The sequence below is a fragment of the Carcharhinus amblyrhynchos genome, chromosome 24 (genome assembly GCF_965287045.1).
Source record: "Carcharhinus amblyrhynchos chromosome 24, sCarAmb.v2.hapA, whole genome shotgun sequence".
NCBI lineage: Eukaryota > Metazoa > Chordata > Chondrichthyes > Carcharhiniformes > Carcharhinidae > Carcharhinus > Carcharhinus amblyrhynchos.
The window spans coordinates 37,842,212-37,867,547 of record NC_137347.1 but is presented as its reverse complement, the minus strand read 5'-3'; the positions used below and the strand labels follow the sequence as shown (position 1 = coordinate 37,867,547).

Here is a 25,336-nt window from a genome sequence, read left to right as displayed (position 1 = left end):
ATGGTTAAGTTTACGTTTCTGGTTTTAACTCCTGCCAAAGTTACGTTTATTTTGCTAAGGAAAGCGGTACGGTGAGACATTGGCGCAGAGCATTGACATTTCAACTCTGGAACGTGTGTTTGAATCCAGTCCAGTCAGGTTAGACATTTCCTGACTTGCCCAGCTGTCAGAACTTCAACTGAAATGTGTTTTTCCAATGTCACCCAGCACCCAGCAGGTGCTGACCGCATAGCTCTCAGCATACTTAGAAATTGGCACTCATAGGGAGTTAACTGGCAAACAGAGTTGGCAAAGCCATAAGGGAAATAGGAATGTCACAAATGGGAGTCAACATCATTGGAATGCATGCAGCGAAGTCCGTACATAGGTAAAACTTGTTGCTAAACAAGTTGTTTGCAGTTTTGTAGATAGGCGTGACTTCTGTCTCAGTTTTAAAGAATTGTTTCTACTCTTACTCCCCACTTGGTTTCTTCTTTTTACAATCTTCCAGCTTTCTTTAAATCCTCCAAATTTGATCTCTTCAATCTGAGCGTGAGCCCCTGCCCACAATGGAGACTGACTATTTCTATCTCTCTGTGCTCCGTACCTCTCTGTCTCTCTCAGATTCTTCCAGACTGACTCTTCATGTAAGGTTCATTGATATTTTGAGAAAAAAACACTGCAGCCCAATTGGACAATTGTTTTCTATGAAACGTTCCCCTTTCAAAGCCCATCTAAATGGTAATGTGAATCACATGGGTCTTGTATCTAGTTACGATGCTAAGTAGCTAGCTTATAGATCCCTACTTCATTTCATCTTACAATTAAATACATAGTTTAAAGTATAACTGTTTACAAAATCTGACATTCCTATATCTCCCTGGGACTTGGAAACTAATAGTCTATGAGTTTTTCTAGGTGAAAATATCTTGCACCTTCTTTCCAGTAAACCAGGCTACTCCCTTCCCCCCACTGCCCCAATACCTAGGGCTACCCAAGCTTGTTGCTGGGCAAAATTCAGAACATGTCACATGATCATCTTCATTCCTCCATTTTGCCATTGCTTAAAGGGACAGTCCTAAAAGATAATGTTAGGATCCTAGTTGGTGTCACTATTGGAAGGGAAAGTCCCAGAATGGAACCCTGACTCAAAAGACTTTGAATTTTACTTTGCTTTAGAAAATGCGGATGAACTGAGTAACAGGATTGCCAGTTAGCTTATTGAACATGACATGCTCCACTCTGAACTCAAATTAACTTCTGGGGATTCCTCCTCAAATCCCTCAAGATGATTCTTACACCGTGACCCAACTTTTCTCACTTGATTCTGACTTCCACACAAGTGATTTCAAACTCATACTCTAGGAGAACATCTTAGAATCTTCTTTCAAACAATGCTTTCTCTCAGCTGCTCCCAATGAGAATCCTCTGCCAGGTTTTCCAACTCTCCTCTCCGTATTTCTTTATCTTGAATGTTTTCAAAATTTTGCACAAACTCTCAGAGATCCAGCCCTTAATATTTTCACAATTGCTTCAACTACTACTTCACAGGCTATAGTAAGTATCACAAACCTTAAAATTACTTCAGATATCTCTGCCTTCTCATTGACCAATTTCTTGTCTGTTCCTCAGCTCTGCCTGTAACCTCAATGAGCAGGACCTTTTGCAGTTCCATCAGTTCCTTAAACTTCAACTTCTTGGAAACACTTCTTCATTCTATAGTTCCCATAATTAGCTATTCTTTCAATTCCTGGCAAACCTTTCCTTACCCCTTACTCCATTATATGGCTTTTCTTCTAGCAAAGCTATGCATGATGTCCTCTCTCTAACTGCAAAACTTCTTCTGCTTCTGCCAGAGCTGAGAGTTGTTCACACTCTAGCTTTCTCGTTCCATCTGTTATGAATTCAGCAAAAACTAAACACAAAAAGCCTTCCTCATGTAAAGTTGCCCCTGTTGCTTAGCAGGCAGCACGATGGCACTGCTGCCTCACAGCTCCATGGACCTGGGTTTGATTCCTGGCCTGGGTCACTGTCTGTGTGGAGTTTACATGTTACCTGCTCCAGTTTCCTCCCACAGTCCAAAAGGCATGCTTTGCCCATGTTAAATTATCCCTTTAGTGATAGGTTTTTCAAGTTTATTTATTATTGCCATAAGTAATCTTACACTAACACTGCAATGAAGTTACTGTGAAAATTCCCCTAGTCGTCACACTCCAGCACCTATTTGGTTACACTGAGGGAGCAGTGCTAACCACTATGTCACTGTGCCACCCCCTGACATGCATAGGTTAGAGGGATTAGCGGGTAAATATGTGGATTACAAGGATAGGGCCTGGGTGGGATTGTTGTCAGTACAGACTTGATGGGCTGAATGGCCTCCTTCTGCACTGTAAGGATTCCATGATTCTATAAGCATTTCATTTTTCCTCCAATGCTCTTGTTTACTTTTCACGCTGTAAACTCTCTAACCACAATTGAGATAATTTAAACTGTAAACAAAAAACCCCTATGCAAACACCTTTGTCTAACATGGATATAACTAGAGTCGTACTATTTCCTATATAAAAACACTCAATAAAACCCACATAAATCTATATCTTTTTCTAACATCCAAAAATACAAATATCGATCACTTGAAAATACCTCTGTTTCCTGACAGTAACAATCTTACAAATTTCATATCTGTAACAATCTTTACATCTTTATCATTTTATTGAAAGTGACAACAATGTCATAGCAACTGCTTCAGGACTGGCTGCACAAACTCAGGTTTGTCAGATTATCCAAAAGGCAGTATTATCACAGGATGCAATGGCAGAGAGTGAGAAAAGGCCATTCCGCTCATCAAGCAACTCTTTGTATGGTTATGTACTACCGAGCCTACCACAGGCACCTGCTGATCCATTCAATCAAACAGAAGTATGCCCAATTCCTGCAAACTTCCAGCAAACCTGCAGAACATGTATCCATCTTGGAGACGGGACTGCTGCCCTCCAGAACCCTACACTGCTGATTCATTGCACCAGGGACCTGGATTCAATTCCCAGTTTGGATCAGTGTCTGTACAGAGTGTACATTCTTCCCTTGTCTGCGTGGGTTTCTTCTGGATGCTCCGGTTTCCTCCTATAGTCCGAAAGATGTGCTGAGTAGGTGCAGTGGCCATGCTAAATCCCCCCACAGTGTACCCAAACAGATGCCGGAGTGTAGTGACTAGGGGATTTCCACTGTAACTTCATTGCAGTGTTAAGCTTACTTGTGATACTAACAAAATAAACAAACTGATACTAAAATAAAGGAACCTTTCATACTTTATGGCATCACTTTTCTTGTTTCACTTGGTCTATAACCCACGGTGATTTCCAATCAGATGTTCGGCTCACGGGTTAGTTAAATGAAATATATTCATTTATGATGGTCAGGTCATGCTGAGAGTGGAATCCACGGATCTCAATGAAGCAGGAAATTAGACACCATGTTTGTCTTTATTTATTTTCCTTAACCTTTAACAATCTATCAATCCCAAGATGTTTCACCGGAGCATCAGGAAACAAAAATGATGCTGAGCTACATTGGAGATGTTGGGATAGATGAGTAAATGCTAGGTCAAAGGGAAAGTGGTACTTGGTGTGGGGTACGATATAGGCTGATTTTTAGTTGAGCTGATATTTGTGGAGGGTGGAGCATGGGAGAGTGGCCAACACAGTATTGTAGTTGAGTTTAAAGTTCAGAAGTTTATTTATTAATGTCAGAAGTAGGTTTACATTATTTGATTTGATTTATTATTGTCACACGTTTTGTTTTTTGCGCGCTATACAGACAAAGCATACCGCTCATAAGATGAAAAGGAGAGTGTGCAGAATGTAGTGTTACAATGATAGATGGGGTGTTGAGAAAGACCAACTTAATATGAGGTGGGTCCATTCAAAAGTATGATGGCAGCGGGGAAGAAGCTATTTTTGAGTCAGTTGGTGTGTATCCTCAGACTTCTGTATCTTTTTCCCAACAGAAGAAGGTGGAAGGGAACACGTCTGGAGTGCGTGGAGTCCTTTATTATGCTGGCTGCATTTCTGAGGCAGCAGGAAGTGTAGACAGAAAGTGTAGACAGAGGTGGCATGGTGGCATAGTGGTTAGCACTGCTGCTTCTAGTGCCAGGGACCTGGGTTTGATTCCCAGCTTGGGTCACAGTCTGTGTGTTTATGTGTTCTTCCCATGTCTGTGTGGCTTTCCTCTGGGTGCTCTGATTTCCTCCAGAAGACACGCTGGTTAGGTGCGTTGACCATGCTAAGTTCTCCCTCAGTAAACCCGAATTGGTGCAAGAGTATGGCAACTAGGGGATTTTCACAGTGACTTCATTGCAGTGTTAATGTAAGTCTACTTGTGACACTTAACACTTAAACAATGGATTGGAGACTGGTTTATGTGATGGACTGGGTTCCATTCACAATGCTTTATAGTTTTTTGTGGTCTTGGACAAAGCAGGAGCCATACCGAGATAAAAGCAAAATACTGCAGATGCTGGAATATGAAACAAAAACAGAAATTGCTGGAAAATCTCAGCAGGTCTGATAATATCTGCGGAGCGATATTTTGAATCTGAATGACCCTTTATCAGGAGCCATACGAAGCTGTAATTCAACCAGAAAGAATGCTTTCTATGGTGCAACTGTAAAAGTTGGTGAGAGTCGTAGTGGACATGCCAAATTTTGTAGTCTCCTGAGAAAGTAAAAATGTTGGTGGGCTTTCTTAACTATACCATCAACATGGATGGACCAGGACAGGTTGTCGGTGATCTGGACACCTAGAAACATGAAACTCTCAACCATTTGCACTTTGCCTCCATTGATGTAGACAGGGGCATGTAGACAGCCACTACCCTTCCTAAAGTTGATGACTGCTTCCTTTGTTTTGTTGACGTTGAGGGAGAGATTATTGTCGCACCAGGTCCCCAGATTCTCTATCATTTTCCTGTACTCCATTTGATCTTTATTTATGATCTGGCCCACTATGGCAATGTCATCAGCAAATTTGGAAACTGAGCTGGAGGGGAATTTGGCCACACAATCATTGGTGTGCAAGAAGTTACTGTGAAAACCACCTAGTCGCCTCACCCCGGTGTCTGTTCAGGTACACTGAGGGAGAATTTAGCCCAGCCAAGGCACCTAACCAGCACGTCTTTCAGAATGTGGGAGAAATCAGAGCATCCGGCAGAAACCCATGTAGAGATGGGGAGAACCGCGCGGTCAGTGACCCAAGCTGGGAATCCAGGTCCCTGGCACTGGAGGCAGCAGTGCTAACCACAGACATGGTCATGTGCGAGGATTGTGGTGGAAGATTGTGGACATCGGAGGCAAAATATTTCCAGGGGTTGAAGATTAATAGCTTTGGTTTTCTCAATATCCAGCTGGGGGAAGTTGTGGCTCAGGCAGAATCTACCAGTGTAGTCAACACGAGACCAATAACTGCAATGTTCACATTGCAGCATTGCCCCTGTTAACCACTTCTCGCAAAGGCTGCTGGGATTTGTAGTTCCGGCGCCCGCTTTCGAGCGCACCAGTCACTGGAGGAGAACTACGTCTCCCGGCATGCCGTGCGGGACGATCTCTGGGCATGCGCGGAAAGCCAATCACGGCCCCGCCCACTTCCCCACAATGCAGAGCGGTCGGCTCTCGGTCTGATTCAGATGCAGGCGATTCAGCTCAAAGCCGCCTTCGACTGCCCCACATGGTGAGTGCGCCCGGCTGCGGCCCCCTGTACACAGACCGGCCCAGCGGAGAGGGGGGGAAAAGAGCCGCAACCTATCCACTGCAGCGCCTCCAGTCGCCCGCTGCGGCGGGGCTTTGTGTCAGGAGGCTGCAGCCTGCCGCGCTAGGCCGCGGTCTGAGAGCCCGGCAGCGGCCGCCCCGCCCCCAGGCCTGACCCCGCCCCTTGTCTTAACCCCGCCCCCTCCCCCCCAGCCATCACCCCCTCCCTCCTCCCCCCAGCCATCACCCCCTCCCTCCTCCCCCCAGCCATCACCCCCTCCCTCCTCCCCCCAGCCATCACCCCCTCCCTCCTCCCCCCAGCCATCACCCCCTCCCTCCTCCCCCCAGCCATCACCCCCTCCCTCCTCCCCCCAGCCATCACCCCCTCCCTCCTCCCCCCAGCCATCACCCCCTCCCTCCTCCCCCCAGCCATCACCCCCTCCCTCCTCCCCCCAGCCATCACCCCCTCCCTCCTCCCCCCAGCCATCACCCCCTCCCTCCTCCCCCCAGCCATCACCCCCTCCCTCCTCCCCCCAGCCATCACCCCCTCCCTCCTCCCCCCAGCCATCACCCCCTCCCGCCTCCCCCCAGCCATTGCCCCCCCCCCACAGCCAGAACCATCAACTGCCCCAATAAAATCATCATCACCCCCCACTCCAGAACCATCACCCCCAACCAGAACCGTCACACCCCCCCAACCAGATCCTTTCCCCAACCAGAACCATCACAACCCCCAACCAGAACTGTCACCTCCCCCCACAAGCAGGACCGTCACCCCCCCTCCCCTTCACCCAGCCAGAACCCACCATCATTACCCCCCCCCCCCCCCAACCACAATCTGGGACAATCATTTCCCCCCTCACCCAAACCTGTCCTAACCCCCTCTCCCTGCCCCCAACCCCAACCAGGACTACCTCCTCCAAAACATGTCTCCCCTGGGCCTGGCACCATTTCCAACTCCCCAAAATGCCAACATCACCCTCTCCAACAAAGTGTGGCACCGTTGTCCCTTTCTCTTCCCCTTTCCCCAAACCAAAACCTGGCATTATCTCTCTCTCACCCTCCCAAACAAAACCTGCCAATAAATCTTCCCCCCAACAAAACCTGGCACTATCTTTCTCACACTCCCCTGCCTGACTCTAACTTTCTGCCCCCCAAAACAAAATCTGATATTGCTTCTCTTCCCAAAGCCTGGCACCCCCCCAAGCCTGGCAATATTCCCACCCCTGCTGTCCAAAAATATGTCTGGCCTATTACCTCTTCCCATTGTCTCAGCGTGATGCTATACACCCCTCCAGCCTGGTACTATTCCCCCCAGAGCCCAGCACACTCCTTCCCTTTCCCCACAGCCTGACATCTCACTATTCCTCCTAGAAGCCCATTTCCCTAGCCCACAGCATCCCACCAGCCACTCACATACACCACCACCCTTTCCCCACACAGGTCTCCAGTCACATCCCCTGTCATTCCCCCCCTCAATCTAACCCCCAATATTACCCATCTCCCCACAGTGCTTAACATCCAGTCAATCCTTCTGCAGTCCTCTCCTCTGTGTTATTTCCCTGCTCCTTGCAGTCCACTTGGACCTGACTCACTTCTTTGCCTTCCATTCCCTGAACTTGAGCTTCAGGGAGATAGAGCAGGACTCTGGATGTGTTTGCAGTGGAAATGGGAGGGTTTAACTATTTAACAAAATGGAGCAAAGATTAATAAGCAGTTGATGCTATGAGCACATCCATGCTAACGTTTCTGCATCAAGTTTTGTTAGAATGCTTGTGTCCAGGAATTAATGGGATTTGATAACTCTGAGCTTTGTCCAACCAAAGGCCCTGTACAGATGTAAATTCTTGATATGTGATCCCACCCTGCAATGATAATTTACTGTTGGATTATGCATTGCCAGCTTTAAGCAATGTCTTTTGGAGTATACTTTGTCTGATTACTGTGAATGTGCTGTGGAACCAGTTAAATATCATTCAGAAAGAAAAACAAAGGTGCTGAAATTGGTGGTGCTGAGGGAGCTATCTCTCTTTACACTATTTGGTACCCTACAACTCTTCTTCCTTTTTGCATTTGAGTGTTGGTCATATCCACTGCTGTCTATTGCAGGCATCTGATTGTTTAGTGGAGTGCAAGGTGATGGCCTAGTGGTATTATCGTTGGACTATTAATCCAGAAACTCAGCTGGTGTTCTAGGGATCTGAGTTCGAATTCCACCACAGCAGCAGGTGGAATTTGAGTTCAATAAAAAAAATCTGGAATTAGGAATCTACTGATCACTGTGAAACCATTGTCAATTGTCAGGAAAAACCCATCTGGTTCACTCATGTCCTTAAGGGAAGGAAATCTGCCATCCTTACCTAGTCTGGCCCACTTATGACTCCAGAGCAACAGCAATATGATTGACACTCAACTCCCCTTGGGCAATTAGGGATGGGCAATAAATGCTGGCCAGTCAGTGACATGCATGTCCCACAAATGAATTTTTAAAAATTGGGTTGTCTGCAATTTTCCATGCCATGTTTGCAAGCCTGTGATTTTCTGGTGGAAAAAGGTTCTGGGTTGGTGAATGCCTGTTTGAACTCTTTGACGTGGCTGACCATACCATCTCTGTCCAGCTCATTTGACCTGCCGTGGCTTAGTTGCATCTCAAGCAATCCAATTGTGTAGCCAACGTATCTATAGAAATGACTTTTCTTGCCTCCACAACTTTGTTTCTTAAAAATTTCTGAAGAAACAATTCTTGGTCTCATATTTCTCGCCTGTACAGGGCCCTTTGGCTTTGACAAAGAGTCATCTGGATTCAACATCAGCTCCTTTCTTACAGATGCTGCCAGACCTGCTGAGATTTTTCAGCATTTTCTCTTTTGGTTTTGGGGCCCTTTGGCACTGTCACACAAAAACGTAAGGGGTAGAGGCAGAAGCCTTGCAACATTTATAAAGTATTTAGATGAGTATTTGAAATGCCTTGCATGCAAGGCTATGGACCAAATGCTGGAAAATGGGATTGAAATAGATAGGTGCTTGATGACCAGTGCAGACATGATGGGCTGAAGGCCCTCTTCCTGTGCTATAAAACTCTATGAAACATTGATACCTCTTTCAGACCTGTGTTGGCATCTAGTCCTGGATGAACTACAGTATTCTTTTTAAATATTGAAAAGATTAAATCATTCACCTACGAATTTTGAACCTCAGCCACTGATTCTATCCCTGATCTGCAACCATTGTTCAGGGTGTTTCCTAGACAGCCTATTCAACCCTGTGCTAGATTGCCAACCCCTTTTCCTCTCCATCAGAAAGGCAGTCAACATCCGCTTCCTTAACATCGCCTGTCTCCTTCACTACATTAACACTCTGCTACTGACCTCTCATCAACTACTCCTGGCTGACCTCCCAGCTGTCTATTAGAAACCTCAGCTCATCTGAATTCTGCTGCCTGTATTGTGTCACTGTCATTTCTGCTGCATCATGTTCACCAAACCGTGATGCCTGTCTTTGCTGATCTACATCACTTCTTGAGCTCCATTGTTCAGCGAGGGGACGGTGGGGGGAGGGCAGGGCAGTGGAGGTAGAAAGTGTGTGTCTACAATAAATAATTCATTCTCGGGATATACGTCTGCATTAATAATGGAGAATTGTTGATAGAATTATCCATGTCATAAAGTTTATTTAAAGAGGTGCTTCCAATAGCTGGTAGAAAAATTCAGAATGATATTAAATGGTTCCTTATATCAGTCATAATTGATCATCTCCCAAATTGTCAAATGAGCCACCACCTACTTTACACTCAAAACACTCTTTCTAGAAAAGCTTGTTTCCTCAGCAGGAATCTATATTTGACCTGCTGTGTCTTTCTCCAGGTTCAAATTTTTGTATGTTAATTGTACCATTTTGTAGAAATTCTAAAGACACCTGATCTTGTTAAGTAAATGATAATATAGAAAGCTGGAGTCAATCAGCAACTCAGGTAAAAAGTTACCTGTGCACTGCACACCTCCTTTATTGTGAGGCTGTAATTTTGTAGTCACTGTGAAGTGTTTCTTGTAATCCATGATTTTAGTTGTCATCAACACAAGGCATGGCATCTTTATCACAACCATAACTAGCACTGAATTTATATGAATTACATTGTGAAACCTACTATATATTGCATCTGCAAGAATTATTTTTAATCACATATTCCTGGCTACAGTATGATTTACCAGAGTCGATATGCCCAATGACAACAATGTTGATGTGCATTTTTCCTTGCCCGTTTTGAAGTTGGTGCGATTGCATTCAACGATGGAATTGCAAACCTCTTTCTGGTTGACTCAGAGACTAAACGGCTACAGTATGTAGTTGCAGTTGTGGCTGCCATTTTAACTCCAAATACCAGACTTAAAAATATGCTCTTACTTCAAGGAATCCTAAGTCATGTTAGTGTCAAGAAAGGTGAAGAGTGTAGGGCACTTTTCAAAGAAAAGCAAGGGTTTTTCTGTTGTCCTGGCCAAAAATGTCACTGAACCACCTTAAAACAATCATTTTGTTTTCCTTTTTATTACATTGCTGTTTGTTGGTGCTTGGAGTACGCAAATTGGCCTCAGCATTTCCTACATTACAACCGTGACCAACTTCAGAAGTAGTTTGGCTGCTATGATAACCTGGGAATGTGCAAGGCACCATCTACATGCAAGTCTATTTTATCCAGCAATGAAACAGCTTCAATTATAGCAAAATATAGATTATTAAGTGCTGCCACAAACCGAAAGGTTGAAAGGTGTAGCTAGTTTTTTGTATTCATCCATGGGAAATGGGCATCGCTGGCTGGCCAGCATTTGTTGCCTTTCCCTAGTTGCCCTTGGAGGGCAGATGAGAGTCAACTCACTTGACTGCACTCATGAGAATTTGTTTTTGTATGTGCAGACTTTCTAAGTAACACTTAGCTTGCTCAGCGTACGGTGACATGCTAACAAATTTTTTCAAATTTCAGGGCAGGAAAGCCTCCACCTGGACTTCACTTGGATGTTGTGAAAGGAGACAAGCTAGTAGAGGTGAACATTTGTATTGTATTTTCTTTTGGGCAAAGAAATGTGGAAATTGACATTTCCTGCTTCTTCAGGGAATAGCTGTGTGAATGTATTGATAATTGAGTCTGATGGGAATGCCTGGCAAACGCTTGCTGTGGCACAAATCGACACATTCATAAGTGGGGTTACTGTTCAAAGCATCATCCAAGTTTGAAGTATAAACTGAAGCTGAAGGTTCACAAGTGTTAATCTAGATCGAAGATCTGAAGAGCTGATCTACTTTTCGGTCACTTTCATTGTAAACCAGTCTAGGTAATGCACTGGAAATTCTCTTCATGTTTGAATTCCTTCATGAGCTTCCCTGCTGCCCCCATACTTTCCATTGTCTCTCCAAGCCTCCTCACCCCACCTTATTATGACTGTGTGCACCTTCAGCTGCCCTAAAGTCCCTATTCTGGGTTTCGCTTGTTAAAGTGTGCTCTCTATCTCTCCAACTCCCTCCTATCCATTAAGATTCTTCTTAAAACCCATCCGTTGGCAGGTCCTGCTCATGTCTCCATTTTATTTTGTCACTTTTTTTTGATTTCACAAAGAAAGAACAAAGAACAATACAGCACAGGAACAGGCCTTCGGCCCTCCAAGCCTGCACCGATCATGTGTTCCTAACTAGATCATCTGTTTGTATCCCTCTATTCCCAGTCTGTTCATGTGGCTATCTAGATATTTCTTAAATGATCCTAGCGCATCTGCTTCAACCACCTTGCTTGATAGTGCATTCCAGGCGCCCACAACGCTCTGTGTAAAATACGTCCCCTGCATATCTGTATTGAACCTTGCCCCCCCACCTTGAACTTGTGACCCCTTGTGTTTGTCATTTCCAACCTGGGAAAAAGCTTCCAACTGTTCACCCAATTTATGCTGTTCATAATTTTATAAACTTCTATTAGGTTGCCCCTCAACCTCAGACTTTCCAGGGAGAACAACCCTAGTTCGCTCAATCTCACCTCATAACTAATACCCTCCATTACCAGGCAACATCCTGGTAAACCTTTTCTGCACTCTCTCCAAAGCCTCCATGTCCTTCTGCTTGTGTAGTGACCAGAACTGGATGCAGAATTCCAAATGTAGCCTAGCCAGCATTCTATATAACTGCAACATCATATGCCAATACTTATGCTCTATGCCCTGTCCAATAAAGGCAAGCATGCCAAATGCCTTCTTCACCACCTTTTCCACCTGTGTTGCCGCCTTTAAGGATCTATGGACTCGCAAATCCAGGCCCCTCTGTGTGTCTTTTCTCCTGATGTTTCTGCCATTTATTGTAAAGCTCTCCCCTGCGTTAGATCTAACGAAATGCATCACTTCACATTTATCTGGATTAAATTCCATTTGCCATTTCTCAGTCCAATTTTCCAGCCTATCTATATCTTGCTGTATTCTCTGACAATGTTCATCACTATCCACAACTCCAGTAATCTTTGTGTCGTCGCCAAACTTACTAATCAGACCACCTCAATGAAGTATTTTTGGATATTGCTAAAAGCTGCTTTACAAATGCAAGTTGTTAGGAACATCGGACATGTTATAAGCAGATTGCTCAGGTTAACCTGTTACAGCCAGGATTTTGTACTTTATGTTTTGCTGGGTTACTGCAATGCATGACAATTTGTATTAATGATGAAGAAGGAGGGATGCACCAGATACTAACCTAGCTGTCGATGTCAAAGCTCCGTTATAGATCTGAGACAAACTGTGATCGCTGGGTCCAAGTGGTGCTATATTAAAAAAAACCTTGAGCATATTAGCTCAGTGTGCAGAGAAACACTGAGTTATAACTCAGAGGTACAGCATTCCTGCGCAGTTAGAACTCTGATTTATATTCTTCGTTAGAATTAATGGCCCAGAAGTTGCTGAAGTGGGGTATTTCGTGGCATGCCTGAGTTGTTTTTTCCTTCATCCTTGACCTCAAATTCTTTTGTTGGAAGTGCAGATTTGATATTTGTCAATGGGACATCTGGTAACCTGGTGAATGACCGAGCTAAGGGGCGAAGAGGATGCAATTACATTTGTCGGTCTAGTCTATAGGCCGGTGTGCAGATAGGTGACACCTGAAGTTCAATGTTCAGAGAAGTATGAGTAATGCATTTTGGTAGGAAGAACATGGAGAGACAATATAAAATAATAGATACAATTCTTAAGGGTGCATGAGCAGAGGGACTTGGGTGTGTGTATGCATCGATCATTGAAGGTGATGGGCGAGGTGAAGTAAGCAATTGATAAAGCATACAGTATTCTGGGCTGTATTAGTCGGGGCATATAATACAAGAGCAAGGAGGTTATGCTGAACTTGTACAAGACACTAATTAGACTTCATCTGGAATGTTGTGTACAGTTCTGGCACCACACTATAGAAAGGAGATGAAAGCATTGGAGAGAGTGCAGAAGACATTTACAAGAAGCTGTTGCTGATTGTAAAAGGATCACGAACAAGAGAGCACAGATTTGAGTGATTTGCTAAAGAAGCTAATGTGATGTGAGAAAAAAATCTTTTTCACACTGTGTGTTTAGGGTCTGGAATGCACTGCCTGGACATGTGGCAGGTTCAAGCAAAGCATCCAAGAGGGCATTGGATGATCATCTGAGTAGAAATAATGTGTAGTGGAGCAGGGAAAAGGAAGGGAAATGACATTGTCATGATGCTTGCTTGGGGAGCCGACACAGACACGATGGGCCAAATGTCGTCCTCCTACACCATAACAATTCTACGACTGGAACGATAATCTTATATGGGTAGAGAAAGAAACAGAGTGAACAACAGTGAAGAATTCGGAGTGAGTTAAAAGTCAAATTAAATAGAGGAGGGAGCAATATGAGATTACAGGTGGGAACAAAAAGCAAGAAAAATGGCAAAACTTTAGCGCTAAAATAACTCTAGGAACAGTTTACTACCAGCTGGAGAGAGATTCCACAATTTCAGTTGTTTCCTTTTGGGCCCCCAAGGTTAAATTACTTTGCAAGAAGATAAACTATTAAGCATCCTCGCTTCCTCAAATAGCAGCCTTAGCTTCCTGAAGTGGATTTCATTCATATTTTAAGATTCAATATCGGTCCTGATTTGACTTTGAGGGGGTGATTGTTGTTGAGATCTCTTTGCTGCAAGGTTAATAATGGAGCAGCACAAATCATCTGCCAATTTTGGCAGTTTGCAACTCACGACATTGCTCTTCTTCACCACTAATTGCTGAAGTTTCTTTAACATGCTAATGTTAAAAGAAGATTGAATTAAGCATGCTGTTATTTTCCTCAAAATTCTGAAATTGCGAAAAAGTCAATAAACTTGTATTAGGAAATATCGTAAGGCTTAAAAATTGTACTTGAAGAATGCAGTGGTTGTCAACTTCTATTAATTCTCTCATCTGTCTTTGAACAAATGGTTTCAATAGCTTGCCATTTGTTAACATGGTATTGAGGCGGCATGGAAGCACAGTGTTAGCACTGCTACTTCACAATACCAGGGATCAAGTTTGATTCCTGGCTTGGGTCACTGTGTGGAGTTTGCACGTTCTCCCTGTGTCTGTGTGGGTTTCCTCCCGCATTCTGAAAAACGTGCTGGTTTGGAGCATTGACCCGAACAGGGGTCAGAGTGTGGCGACGAGGGGAATTTCACACTAACTTCATTGCCGTATTAATGTAAGCCTTACTTCTAACTAATAAATAAACTTATTGTTTTTCTGACTTTCTTGTTGTGAACTGAATTAGTAAGTAATAGAAAACAATTAAATAATACAAGTCAAATTGGTCCTTTTTCTCCAGAAACTCATCATTGATGAGAAAAAATACTACCTCTTTGGAAGAAACCCCGACATTTGTGATTTTACCATTGACCATCAGTCATGTTCGCGAGTCCACGCTGCGTTGGTCTATCACAAACATTTGAAAAGAGTTTTCATCATAGACCTGAACAGCAGTAAGTGCTATTTTGTTGTATAGTTCAAGTATTTTGTTGAAAGTGCTTGCAGCGACTGGGTGTAAGGAACTCCAGAACTTCAACATGAACAAATTTGAAAGGCTATGTTAAATGACAAAATAAAGAAGAGTCTTAGTGATTCACACTTGTCCATTGATAAGATCAACTAAATAAGATTCCACAATTTCACCACTCTTTCTCTGCATTTTAAATGTCAGCAAGCCATGGTTGTCTGCCTCTAAACTTATGGCATCGTTGACATTTGTAGTTATGAGCTCAGTGATGTAGGCTAAGGGTAAAATAGAATTATTTGTTATGAATGCTCCTGTTTCTCAGAATTTGGAATCCAAACTCCAGATCCATTTATGGCTAGCTTCAGCCCACTTGAAAATGGATATAGGCAAATGGTAGAGGGACTGAAATGTGGCGCAAAAGTCTCATGTTCACACGGGAAACATCTGCAGGGCTATAAGAGTAAAAAAGTAAGACTAATTGCATAATTCTTTCAAAAGTCCTGCACAGACATGATTGTCAGAATGGTCTTCTCCTGTGCTATGTAATTCTATAAACACTGCATTTTTAGAATTATGAAACTTGTGTTTTTGACAATTTCTTTGAGCTCCGCTTCCACTAAGAAGGCATGTTGGCTTTTTTCCAGACAGTAGTTTTATAATATTGGCTTCAAACCTTGATTATTAAGGAAATACTAGTTTTTCTTTATTTGTGATACAGATTGTTAAGAAAAATTTTATTTTGTAAGTACTGCTCTCAAACTGGCTAAAAACTTACTGGAGCAAAAGATCTTATTTTGGATATCCAGACCCAAGTTTCTTTTTCCAAAAGTTGTTATTAAAAACAACATATCCAGTACATATTTTTTGTCCATTACATCAGTGTCAACCTAAGGTATCTTTTTAAAGCTTGAGTGTCACGCTCAAACAAGAATTTTAAAAGAACTCCAAGAATGGGCAGTATTTTTGCAGATTCTAAATGAGCTATATGAATTAGTCCATTGTTTAAGTAACATCGAGTAAATGTTGTAACTTGTATGAGCATGTATCTGTGCTTCAGGAGAATGATACATTATGCTTTACGTGGTCTACAAAGATAGAAGTATTATTTATATTAAGTACTATCGATGCTGGAAATCTGAAATAAAAGAAGAAATGCTGGAAAGACTCAGCTGGTTAATGTTTTGAGTCCATGTGACTCCTATTCAGGAATGTTGTCCTCGTGAAACTGCAAATGCTAAATTACTGTGAGCGATCGCAGAGGAGGTTTCTCAATCTACATTGCAAGAAATAGACGTACCCAATCCCAGGTCCAATCCTTGGAATGCTTGAGCTGCAACCCCCTACCAATTTCACCATCCTTTATTTCCTGTTGAGTTTGTTCTCTTTCCTGCTGCCGACTCCTTATTCTCCAACTCTTTATCTTGCCCATTAATTTACTGTTATTTATGTTGTTTGAAAATGAAGTTTTCTTGTCCAGTATGGCAGTTAGAAATCTTTTAAAAAAATCTGTTAACCATGATCAAGAATCCCAGAATGTCCATTGGTTCTCCTTTATGTAAATGAGTTGAATTGTGCTTTCCCTGCCACACCAAATCACTTTTACACTTAAAATAATTTTGAATATTTTCTCTGCAGTGAGATCTTGTAGTTTAAGATGCATTGCCTGCTTGTCTTTTCACAGGGGTTATGTTAGCCATTTTCCTTGTGATATCTTGCTAGTATGTAGTTTTGACATGTGTTGCTTGTTTGTTTTTCAGGACCTGTATTAGCCACTTTTTAATCAGACAGTGTTTTATGTATTGTGCTGGTGAATGTGTGTCGTCAGGGCTGGTTCCTTTGTTTGCTTTAAGACCATTTCACCATTATGCACCACCACATGCTGCTTATGATATTTGATTACTGACTTGAGCAAATTATCATTCTTCTCCTCCTATGAATGATGGTTTCCAAGTTCAATTTCTTGTGTCACAGTATTAGTTCTTACAACCCTTGTATTGAACCTTAACACAGCTACAAAAACTACTTTTAGTGCTACTTTAATTTTTTCATGTGATTATGGGCATTATTAGCTAAACAGCATTTATTGCCCATCTCTTTCAAAAAAACGCAAAGAGCAGTATAGCACAAGAACATGTTCTTCAGCCCACCAAGCCTGCGCCGATTCCTAATTCTTATTTAGACTCACTACTTCTTGCCCATATATAGTTCCCCCATTTGCCTCCGTTCATGTTTTTATCAAGATATATCTTGAACGTTGCTTACATGCCTGCTTCCACCACCTCCACTGGCAATGCATTCCAGGCACCCACCACCCTCTGTGGGTAAAAAACTTTCTCTGCACATCTCTCCTAAACTTACCCCTCTCAATTTAAACCTGTGCCTTCTTGTAGTTGACCTTTCCACTCTGGGGAAGGGAAAAAGCCTCTGACTATCCGCCCCATCTTTACCTCTCATAATTTTGTTAACCTCCAACAGGTCGCCCCTCAGCTTCTGTCTTTCCAATGAAAACAATCTGGTTTATCCAACCTGTTCTCATATCTAAAACCCTCCAGACCAGGGATCATCCTGGTAAATCACCTTTGCACACTCTCCAAAGCATCTATGTCCTTCTGGTAGCGTGGCTACCAGAACTGCGTTCAATATTCCACAAGTACAATAATACTTTTCTTTTTTCCAATCGTAGTTGATTTGATATGATAATGTTTCTATTGAGAAGGTGGATAGGTATAACAGAATATTCTTTGAAGCTGAGCACAGTCATCAGGATGGAGGAACTCATATGTTCCTTCTCCCTCTTTCCTCCCCCTGACAAAGGTAGAAGTTAATGCTGAACGATGCTGTGCTTTCAATTGTTTGCGTGTTAAATTAACCAGCTAATCATTTACTTCTGCATCAAGTACTTAATTGGTGAACCAGCTAAGTAAGTAATTACTCTTGCAGCTCATGGTACGTACCTGGGGCGCCTTCGTTTGGAGCCCCACAAACCACAGCAGGTTCCCATAGATTCCACATTGTCATTTGGAGCCTCAACACGAGCTTACACGCTACGGGAAAAGCCACAGACAATGCCATCCGCCGTCAAGGGTGATGAAAATGTGGCAGAAGATGAAGAACTGAAAGGATTGCTGGGTTTGCCTGAAGAAGAGACAGAATTAGACGTAAGTGCAGCTTTCCATTAACATTGGGATCAATTTCTGCTGAGCTGCATAGTTTAAAAAGTACATCAAAAATTCAAAGAACTGTCTGTCATTGTAGTAATGTTTCCAAGGTGACAATGGGTTCTTGTAGGAGTGAGTGTAGCTATCGAATTATATAAATATACATCTAGTTTGGTGACATTGGTTTAATAGAACTCTGAGCATTAGAAGCTATAATGAAGATCTGCCACTTTTTTAATGTCCTGTTTCAAACAGTATAGTAACATGGCACTCTAAATATGCAATTTTGTTTACCAATTCTAATTTTTGCCCTATTTTTAAAAAAAGCATCAGCCAGTTTCTTTATCCTTTTTATTTCTGTACCTGTCAGAGCGCGGGGAATTTTATGGCATTGTCTTATGATTCAAGGAGACAGAATTGGAACTTGTTTGGATCCTGGAATTGTAGAAACTCTGCAGTGCAGAAGGAGGCCATTCAGCCCATCGACTCTATCGACTTTAATCCCACCAGGCCCTATTCCCGGAACTTCTCATATTTATCCTGCTAATCCCTCTAACCTATGCATCCTGGGACACCAAGAGGCAATTTGGCACGGCCAATGCACCTAACCTGCACATCTTTAGACTGGAAGGAAAACGGAGCACCCGGAGGAAACCCATGCAGACACAGGGAGAACGTGCAGACTCCACACAGACAGTGACCCAAGATGGGAGTCGAACCCAGATCCCTGGAGCTGTGAGGCAGCAGTGTTAACCGCTGTGCCATTATGCCACCCAAGTGAAGTGGGAGCAATATTTTTACCCTTTCACTTGGTCAAGCAGTTTGATATTATTTCAAGGTAAAGTAAAAAGATGTATCTGTGAAATGTTATGCTTTTCTTTGCCTCCCTTAGAACTTGACAGAATTTAACACAGCTCATAACAAAAGAATATCTACACTGACAATTGAGGAAGGAAATCTGGAGATCCAGAGGCCAAAACGTAAAAGAAAGAGCTACCGAGTATCATTCAGTGATGATGAAGAGATCATAAATCCAGGTATGACCACCTTCAACCTTCATATAAATTTCACACTTAAAGCAAAGATTTCATAGAATCCCTACGATGCAGGAAGAGGCCATTTGGCCCATTGAGTCTGCACCAACTTTCTGACCCAGGCCCGCCCCCCTGCCCCATACCCTTAACCCCACGCATTTATCCTGCTAATCCTCCAACCTACACATCTTGGAATAAGGAGGCAATTTAGCATGGCCAATCCACCTAACCTGCTCATCTTTGGATTGAGACAAAATCCAAGCACCCGGGTACACCCACACAGCCACTGAAAGACTTGCGAATTCCACACAGACAGTCACCCAAGGCTGGAATCCAACCCAGGTCCCTGGTGCTGTGAGGCCACAATGCTAACCACAACATATGCAACTTACAAATTTGGCATATGATTTTTCACAGCCTTCAGTTCTGAGCAAGCTTGGTGACCTCGATGTAAAGTACTGTGTCAGGTCAGGTATGATGTGCCACTGCTATAAGCATGTAAGTGAGTGCACATTTTAGATTTATTCATGATTGTCTTAATAGTCGTGAATAAATGGCTCCTGATTTTGGTCTGTTTTGGAAACAGCTTCATTATCTGAAAGATCACTTATCAGGTCACCTCCTCAGCTGCCTTTTCTACAAGGTAAAGCCCCAACCTGTTCAATGTTTTCAGATAGCTATAACCTCTTTTGGTACAAGATCAACCTTGTAAATCTATTTTGAACATTCTGTAGTCAATGTCTTTATATAATCAATATATATTTTATAAAATATACCTATAGCCTATATATAATGCCCTTTATATAATACAGTGACTAGAACTATGCGTAGTTCTCCAAATGCGGATAACCAAGATTTTATACAAGTTTAACTTCTCTGCTTTCTAAATCTACTCCCTGTAGTAATAATCCCCAGTCTCTTTTTTAATGACTTCATTAATCTGTTAGTACATTTAGTTCATGGTGTATCTGTACCTCAAGATCCATTTGTTCCTCTACCCCATTTAGACTTGCTTTACATGGAATATGTAGTCTCCTTATTCTGCCAATTCAAATGCATTACCTCACATTAATTCATATTAATTAATTTTTCAATTGTATGCTTAATTGCAATTCAAGTCATTTCAACTTGTACTTTGTTGCTGTCCACCAAACTTAACCTCTAGTTTGGTGCTGCCTGCAAGTATTGAAATTGTATTTGATTTCCAAGTTTGATTCACTTAGTTTAGTTTTTGTGAAAGTAGTAAAAATCCTTAATGGGCATCTACCTGACAGATATTAATTGAAAGTGAAGTGCTGCTTGTCCATGCTATCAATCACCTTGCTAAGTGGTGTTAAGGAAATCCTTCTTAGTATTCAAATCCCATTTGGAACATGCACAAAATTCTAGCATTGTAGGCTGCTATTTTATTCTCTTGTAACTCTAAAATTGTATAAATATTGATGTAGTCCTGCAATTATATAGTTGTTTGAACAAACATGTTATCAGGAAATAATGATAAAGTTTTACTGAAGTAATGTGTATGTGGAGGTGCAGGATTGACAGCGCCACTGAGGATCATGTTCGACATAGGAAAATAACTTGGCTGAATGATTGCACTTTTGCCTTTGAGTCAGACGACTGAGTTTAAGCCCAACTCCAAAGAACTGTGCACATCGTATAGTTCAAAAACTCAGTACAACCCCGAGGGAGTGTCACGTTGTCAGATCTTCCTGTTTTGGGGCGAAACTTCAATTTAGACATTATGCCAGCCTGTTTGAGTGGATGTAAAGTGCCTGTCGCACAATTGGAAGATCATCAAGGAATCTTTCTGCCATCCTTACCAACATTTGTCCTCCAATCAAAATCACTGAAAACTTCCTTAACCACTTATTCTCATTGTGAACTTGCAAAACAAATTGACTGCTTTATTTTCCTACAAAGTCAAGTGATTGCATTTGAAAAATAATTATGTGAATCACTCTCTCATATGTCCTGAGCACTGAAGTATGTATGTAAATACAAGTTTATATTCTTGTAATTTTCAATTGATAAGTGTCCTTTCTTGTCTCGTTCCCTTTTTCAGAGGATGTTGATCCTTCAGTTGGTCGCTTCAGAAATATGGTTCAGACAGCAGTGGTACCACTCAAGGTAAAAAGTCAATTCTTTTGGTTATTTATATCAGGCAGTGAAATGTTTTAGCTTCAATTTTTAATTAACTTGTACAGTTCAGACAAGATAGTATTTACTGCTTATTTGCAAAGTGTGGGAAACCTATCCAAATTTAAAAATAACTTCCTGTAATCAATGATTGCAGCAGCCTTTTAATGATGCAACTTTTTGTAATAGCCATTTTTTAAGATTGTAAAATTAACTCGATACACAAAAACACTCCGGTATTTTTGATTGGGCAGAACGGTGGCACATTGGTTAGCATTGCTGCCTCACAGCTCCAGGGACCTGGGCTCGATTTCAAGCTTGGGTCACTATCTGTGTGGAGTTTGCACATTCTCTCTGTGTCTGCGTGGCTTTCCTCCTACAGTCCAAAGATGTGCAGGTTGCGTTGATTGGCCACGCTAAATTGCCCCTTGGTGTCAGGGAGATTAACAAGGTAAATATGTGGGGTTACAGGAATGGGACCTGGGTGGGATTGTTGTCAGTGCAGACTCGATGGGCCAAATGGCCTCCTGTGATTCTATGATTGGAAGCACATACGTAACATATGGATTTTCAAATAATATGTGGTTTCTTGAGATACGAAACATCACAGGTACAGGATGAGGGTATTTCAAGTAACAGCCTCTATGTTGTATCTTTTAAACATTTTACTGGCATGCATCTATTGTCGTACAGCAGGAGTTAGCCCTCCTACGTCATGTGTTTCAATGTTTGGATAAGCAAACACTCTAATATTGATGAATTAAGAAAGGAATATTGTTTCCAGAAGTTTAATTGTTTTATTTTTGGGGGAAAATTACAGAAAAAGAAGACGGAGAGTCCCAGTTCACTAGGCCTCGAAGATGGAGTTGCTAGGCGTATGCAGAATTTCCCATTCAACGCTAGTTTATATGGCGGCCTCCCTCCAACTAGTGGCGATTCTTCGTCTCAGCTACACGGTAATACAATGGGAACTGCAATGATAGGAGGACTACCTATGCCCTTCCCAAACCCTGCCCCAGAAGTGGACTTGGCACCAGCAGTTGTGCCAGCAACTGTGACTATAAACCCTGTTCCCAACCCTGGTGTGTTCAATGCAGAATCTGTTAATGAGCCGAAGAAAAAGAAATACGCCAAGGAAGCCTGGCCTGGCAAGAAGCCTACTCCATCATTGCTTATTTGATCATCTGTTCCTTTTCTAAAAAAAATGAATAAAGTCACCTAGGATTTGAGGACCGAGAGGGGCTTTCTTTTAATTCTGTTAATATACCTAAGATTTATATGAGCTTTGTACAGATGTTTGTACAGTTATGTAATAGATTCACAGCCTTTTCAACATTTGCTGTTACTGCTTTTTACCTCTAACCTGTATTTCAGTGTAAATTACGTACAACATTGCCAGTTTTTGTTGGACTAAAATCACATAAACTATTTTTCTGCCATGTGTGCTTTGTTTGTGTCTAGAGTAGGATAATAGGTCAAGGGCTGTACGTTTTTATATTGGGCTTTTTGGATTAGTAGGGGAAGCAAAGCACTGAAGTTGTGTGTGTGGTGTTTTTGATTTCAGCAAGTCATTTATTACAAATGAAATTGTAATTTTCATTGCTGCTGGAACTGTTTGTTTAAAAAAAAAATGCAGCATTCGGGGATCGCAAGTTGCACTTGCGTGTATTAAAAAAAAGTTACACCAAGACAAATTACTTTTGTTTTAACTTCAGTGGGTTACTGAGTAAGCTTTGACTGGTTTCCACAAGTACGGTTTGGCACGTTTTGATCACTGCGTGATTCTGTTCTGGAATGAACCTTGCTGGTTACTATATTTTGTAGACACCAGTTTCTATTTTGCAAATTGCTTTGAAGAAAAATTCATTCTCAAGTCAGGTAATTTTCTTATAGGGCTTTTTTCTTCTGCATTTTGTGAAAGTTGCCATTGTGAACATTTTGTGTTGATGTGAAAGTCAGTTGGGAAATTAAAACCGCTCAAACGTTTTAGAAAAAAGCCCTGTAAAAATTATCTGCATTGGTGTGCGCTCAAAGGTCTATCATTACACTCAAAAACAGTTTAGCTTTTTAAATACCTTAGGCTATCACCAGTGTGCCTTTTGTGTTATGGGGTGATGAATTAACTTGAGAACAAAGGTGTGTTTTGTGTGTGGCTGAGAATGTGTTACCAGTTCTCCATTTTTAAAATGAACTTTTATGAAATACAGATCAAAGGGTCAGAGAAGGTCGGAAGTACCTCATGGCTAGAGCTCACAACATAGGCTGACATTCCAGCAGAGAATACTGCGCTGTTGACTGTGCAATCATTCTGCCAGGGTATTAACCAAAGCTCTCTCCTCCTGACTCACATGAACATAAAAGATCCCACTACACTAACCCAGGATGAATGGGGAGTTCTTGTGTTCTGATTAACATTTCTCCATCAAACAGGTTATCTGGTGGTTTATTTTATTGATGTTTGTGCGAGCTTGAAGTCCACAAATCGGCTGTTGCATTTCCTTGGACTGGAGCAGTGACGATATTTCAAAATTTACATAATTGGCGGTAAAGTGTCTTGGAATACATTGAGATCATTTTTTTAAAAAAAGCTATATAAATGCAAATTTTGCCTAGCTTTAAAGACTGTTCCAAAGTAAAAGTGCAAAGTCATCAGCTCAACTGATTTTTGAATTTTCTGGTCAGTTTTTCCGAAAGATTTGTCATGGTCCAAGAGAAAAAGAATTACTAAATCAAATGTTTGAAATCGTATAAGAGGAGCCTTTTTTTTTGATAACGTCCAAATTGGCGTTATCCTTCAAATCTGACCACCTCAACCTGGATGAAATTCACCACCATAGTCATTCATTCATTTATTCCAGTATTTACTAATGATTTAGGTGCGAGATTGCTTAATTGTATCCACTAACCACGATTGAGTTTGCATCTTGTGTCTTTACAAAGAATGGAATTTTGAGGTACGCTGAGATGAGTGACTGCAGAAGCTTTGAAATACAGACTGTCCTATTATTGAGGAAAGACGTTTGAAACTTGCTGTGTGAGACAGGTAGAGGATAAGTCGTCCCAATCCAGTATTCAATTTTGGGGACTGCGTACTATGGGAACAATACTTGAAATTTCAGCCAATTTTTTTTAACATTGTGATTCTGTGTGTTAAGAAATAAGAGTATAAAAAATAGCAACTTTGCAAGAAGAAGCCCCATCTTCTAAAATATAGTTTAAAAAATGTGAATTTCTGTAAGAGCCGGTGACTTAAGATTTTCTCCAAATGGCTGTGAAGATGTTTTGATGTGACGTTCGTCACTCAATACCACACCCGCCAACCCTCCCAATTGCTGTTTTCTTGGAGCACCCTGATTGGATGGACAACTTACACGTGTGGAAATTGTTAGTGTGCTGCACTGTACTTGCAGCTTTCTGCACTTGGTGAAACTAGCCCATAGATGAAATGAGGGTGGCACACTGCAGTTCTTTTTGACAGAAATCTTGAAAGGCAAGATTAGGAAAATCGAGCATAGTGGTGCCCAGTGAAAGGAAGAGAAAACACCTTTGTTGGAGGTAGCAGTAACTGAAAGATATAGAAAGAACTATTTGGACCTGCTATTTTTGCCAGTTGAATCTAGTGCTCTTTGTGCTGTATCATTCATGATCTTTTGCAACATTGTTTTTGGTGTGATATACCCACGTTGTTAGATTTCATCAGATTCTCAATGAGTAACATTAGAATGGGGCAGGGCCCTCTAGGAAGGGGAACCCTTGTGTTACCCAAAGGTTTGCAAGTCTGAGTTAACTGCAACAAAAACTATCCAGTGAATTGAAATGTGAAACCTATGGAAGAGGCGGGGGTGATGCAATTGAACATGTTGCTTTAATTTGCTGCCCACTTTTCATGTTATTTCTAATTTTCGCAGCCAAATCTTGCTGTTATTTTTCTGCCAAGTAGCTGCAAATTAATTTCAATTTTCTTAGTCCTTCAAGCAAATACATGTGTTACTTTCAATTTTTTCAGTCCTCAACTTTATGAAGGCAGCTTATGTGATTTTTAATAACACTGTTTTGTGCTTCAATAGTTGGGTGTAGTTTCTTATATTTAAAAAAAAGTATTGTAGGTTTGAGGACGTGACCATTGTAATTGGTAGCTAACAAAACTACTTATTTCTTGTATAATCACACTCCTTTAAGAGTACAACAGGATACATCGAGTCATTACCTTTTTGTTTGTCAGCAGACTTGTAATTGGTGAAAACTTCAACATTTTAAGAATAAATATCATGTATTATGTAAACTTGGAATTT

The 25,336-nt window shown here is 41.7% G+C and overlaps 1 protein-coding gene and 1 non-coding gene across 2 annotated transcripts; both read left to right on the top strand.

Moving 5' to 3' along the window:
- Positions 1 to 5,620: 5,620 nt before the first annotated feature.
- ppp1r8a (protein phosphatase 1, regulatory subunit 8a) lies at positions 5,621 to 25,326 on the top strand. The gene is made up of 7 exons (XM_080211464.1): positions 5,621 to 5,703; positions 10,696 to 10,756; positions 14,546 to 14,699; positions 17,654 to 17,871; positions 18,764 to 18,908; positions 20,971 to 21,035; positions 21,865 to 25,326. Exons 1-7 carry the CDS (start codon positions 5,660 to 5,662, stop codon positions 22,222 to 22,224), a joined length of 1,047 nt encoding a protein of 348 aa, XP_080067590.1. The 5' UTR covers positions 5,621 to 5,659; the 3' UTR covers positions 22,225 to 25,326.
- On the top strand, positions 12,424 to 12,582 carry LOC145358079 (small Cajal body-specific RNA 1). Its single transcript, XR_013889445.1, has one exon.
- Positions 25,327 to 25,336: the final 10 nt, after the last annotated feature.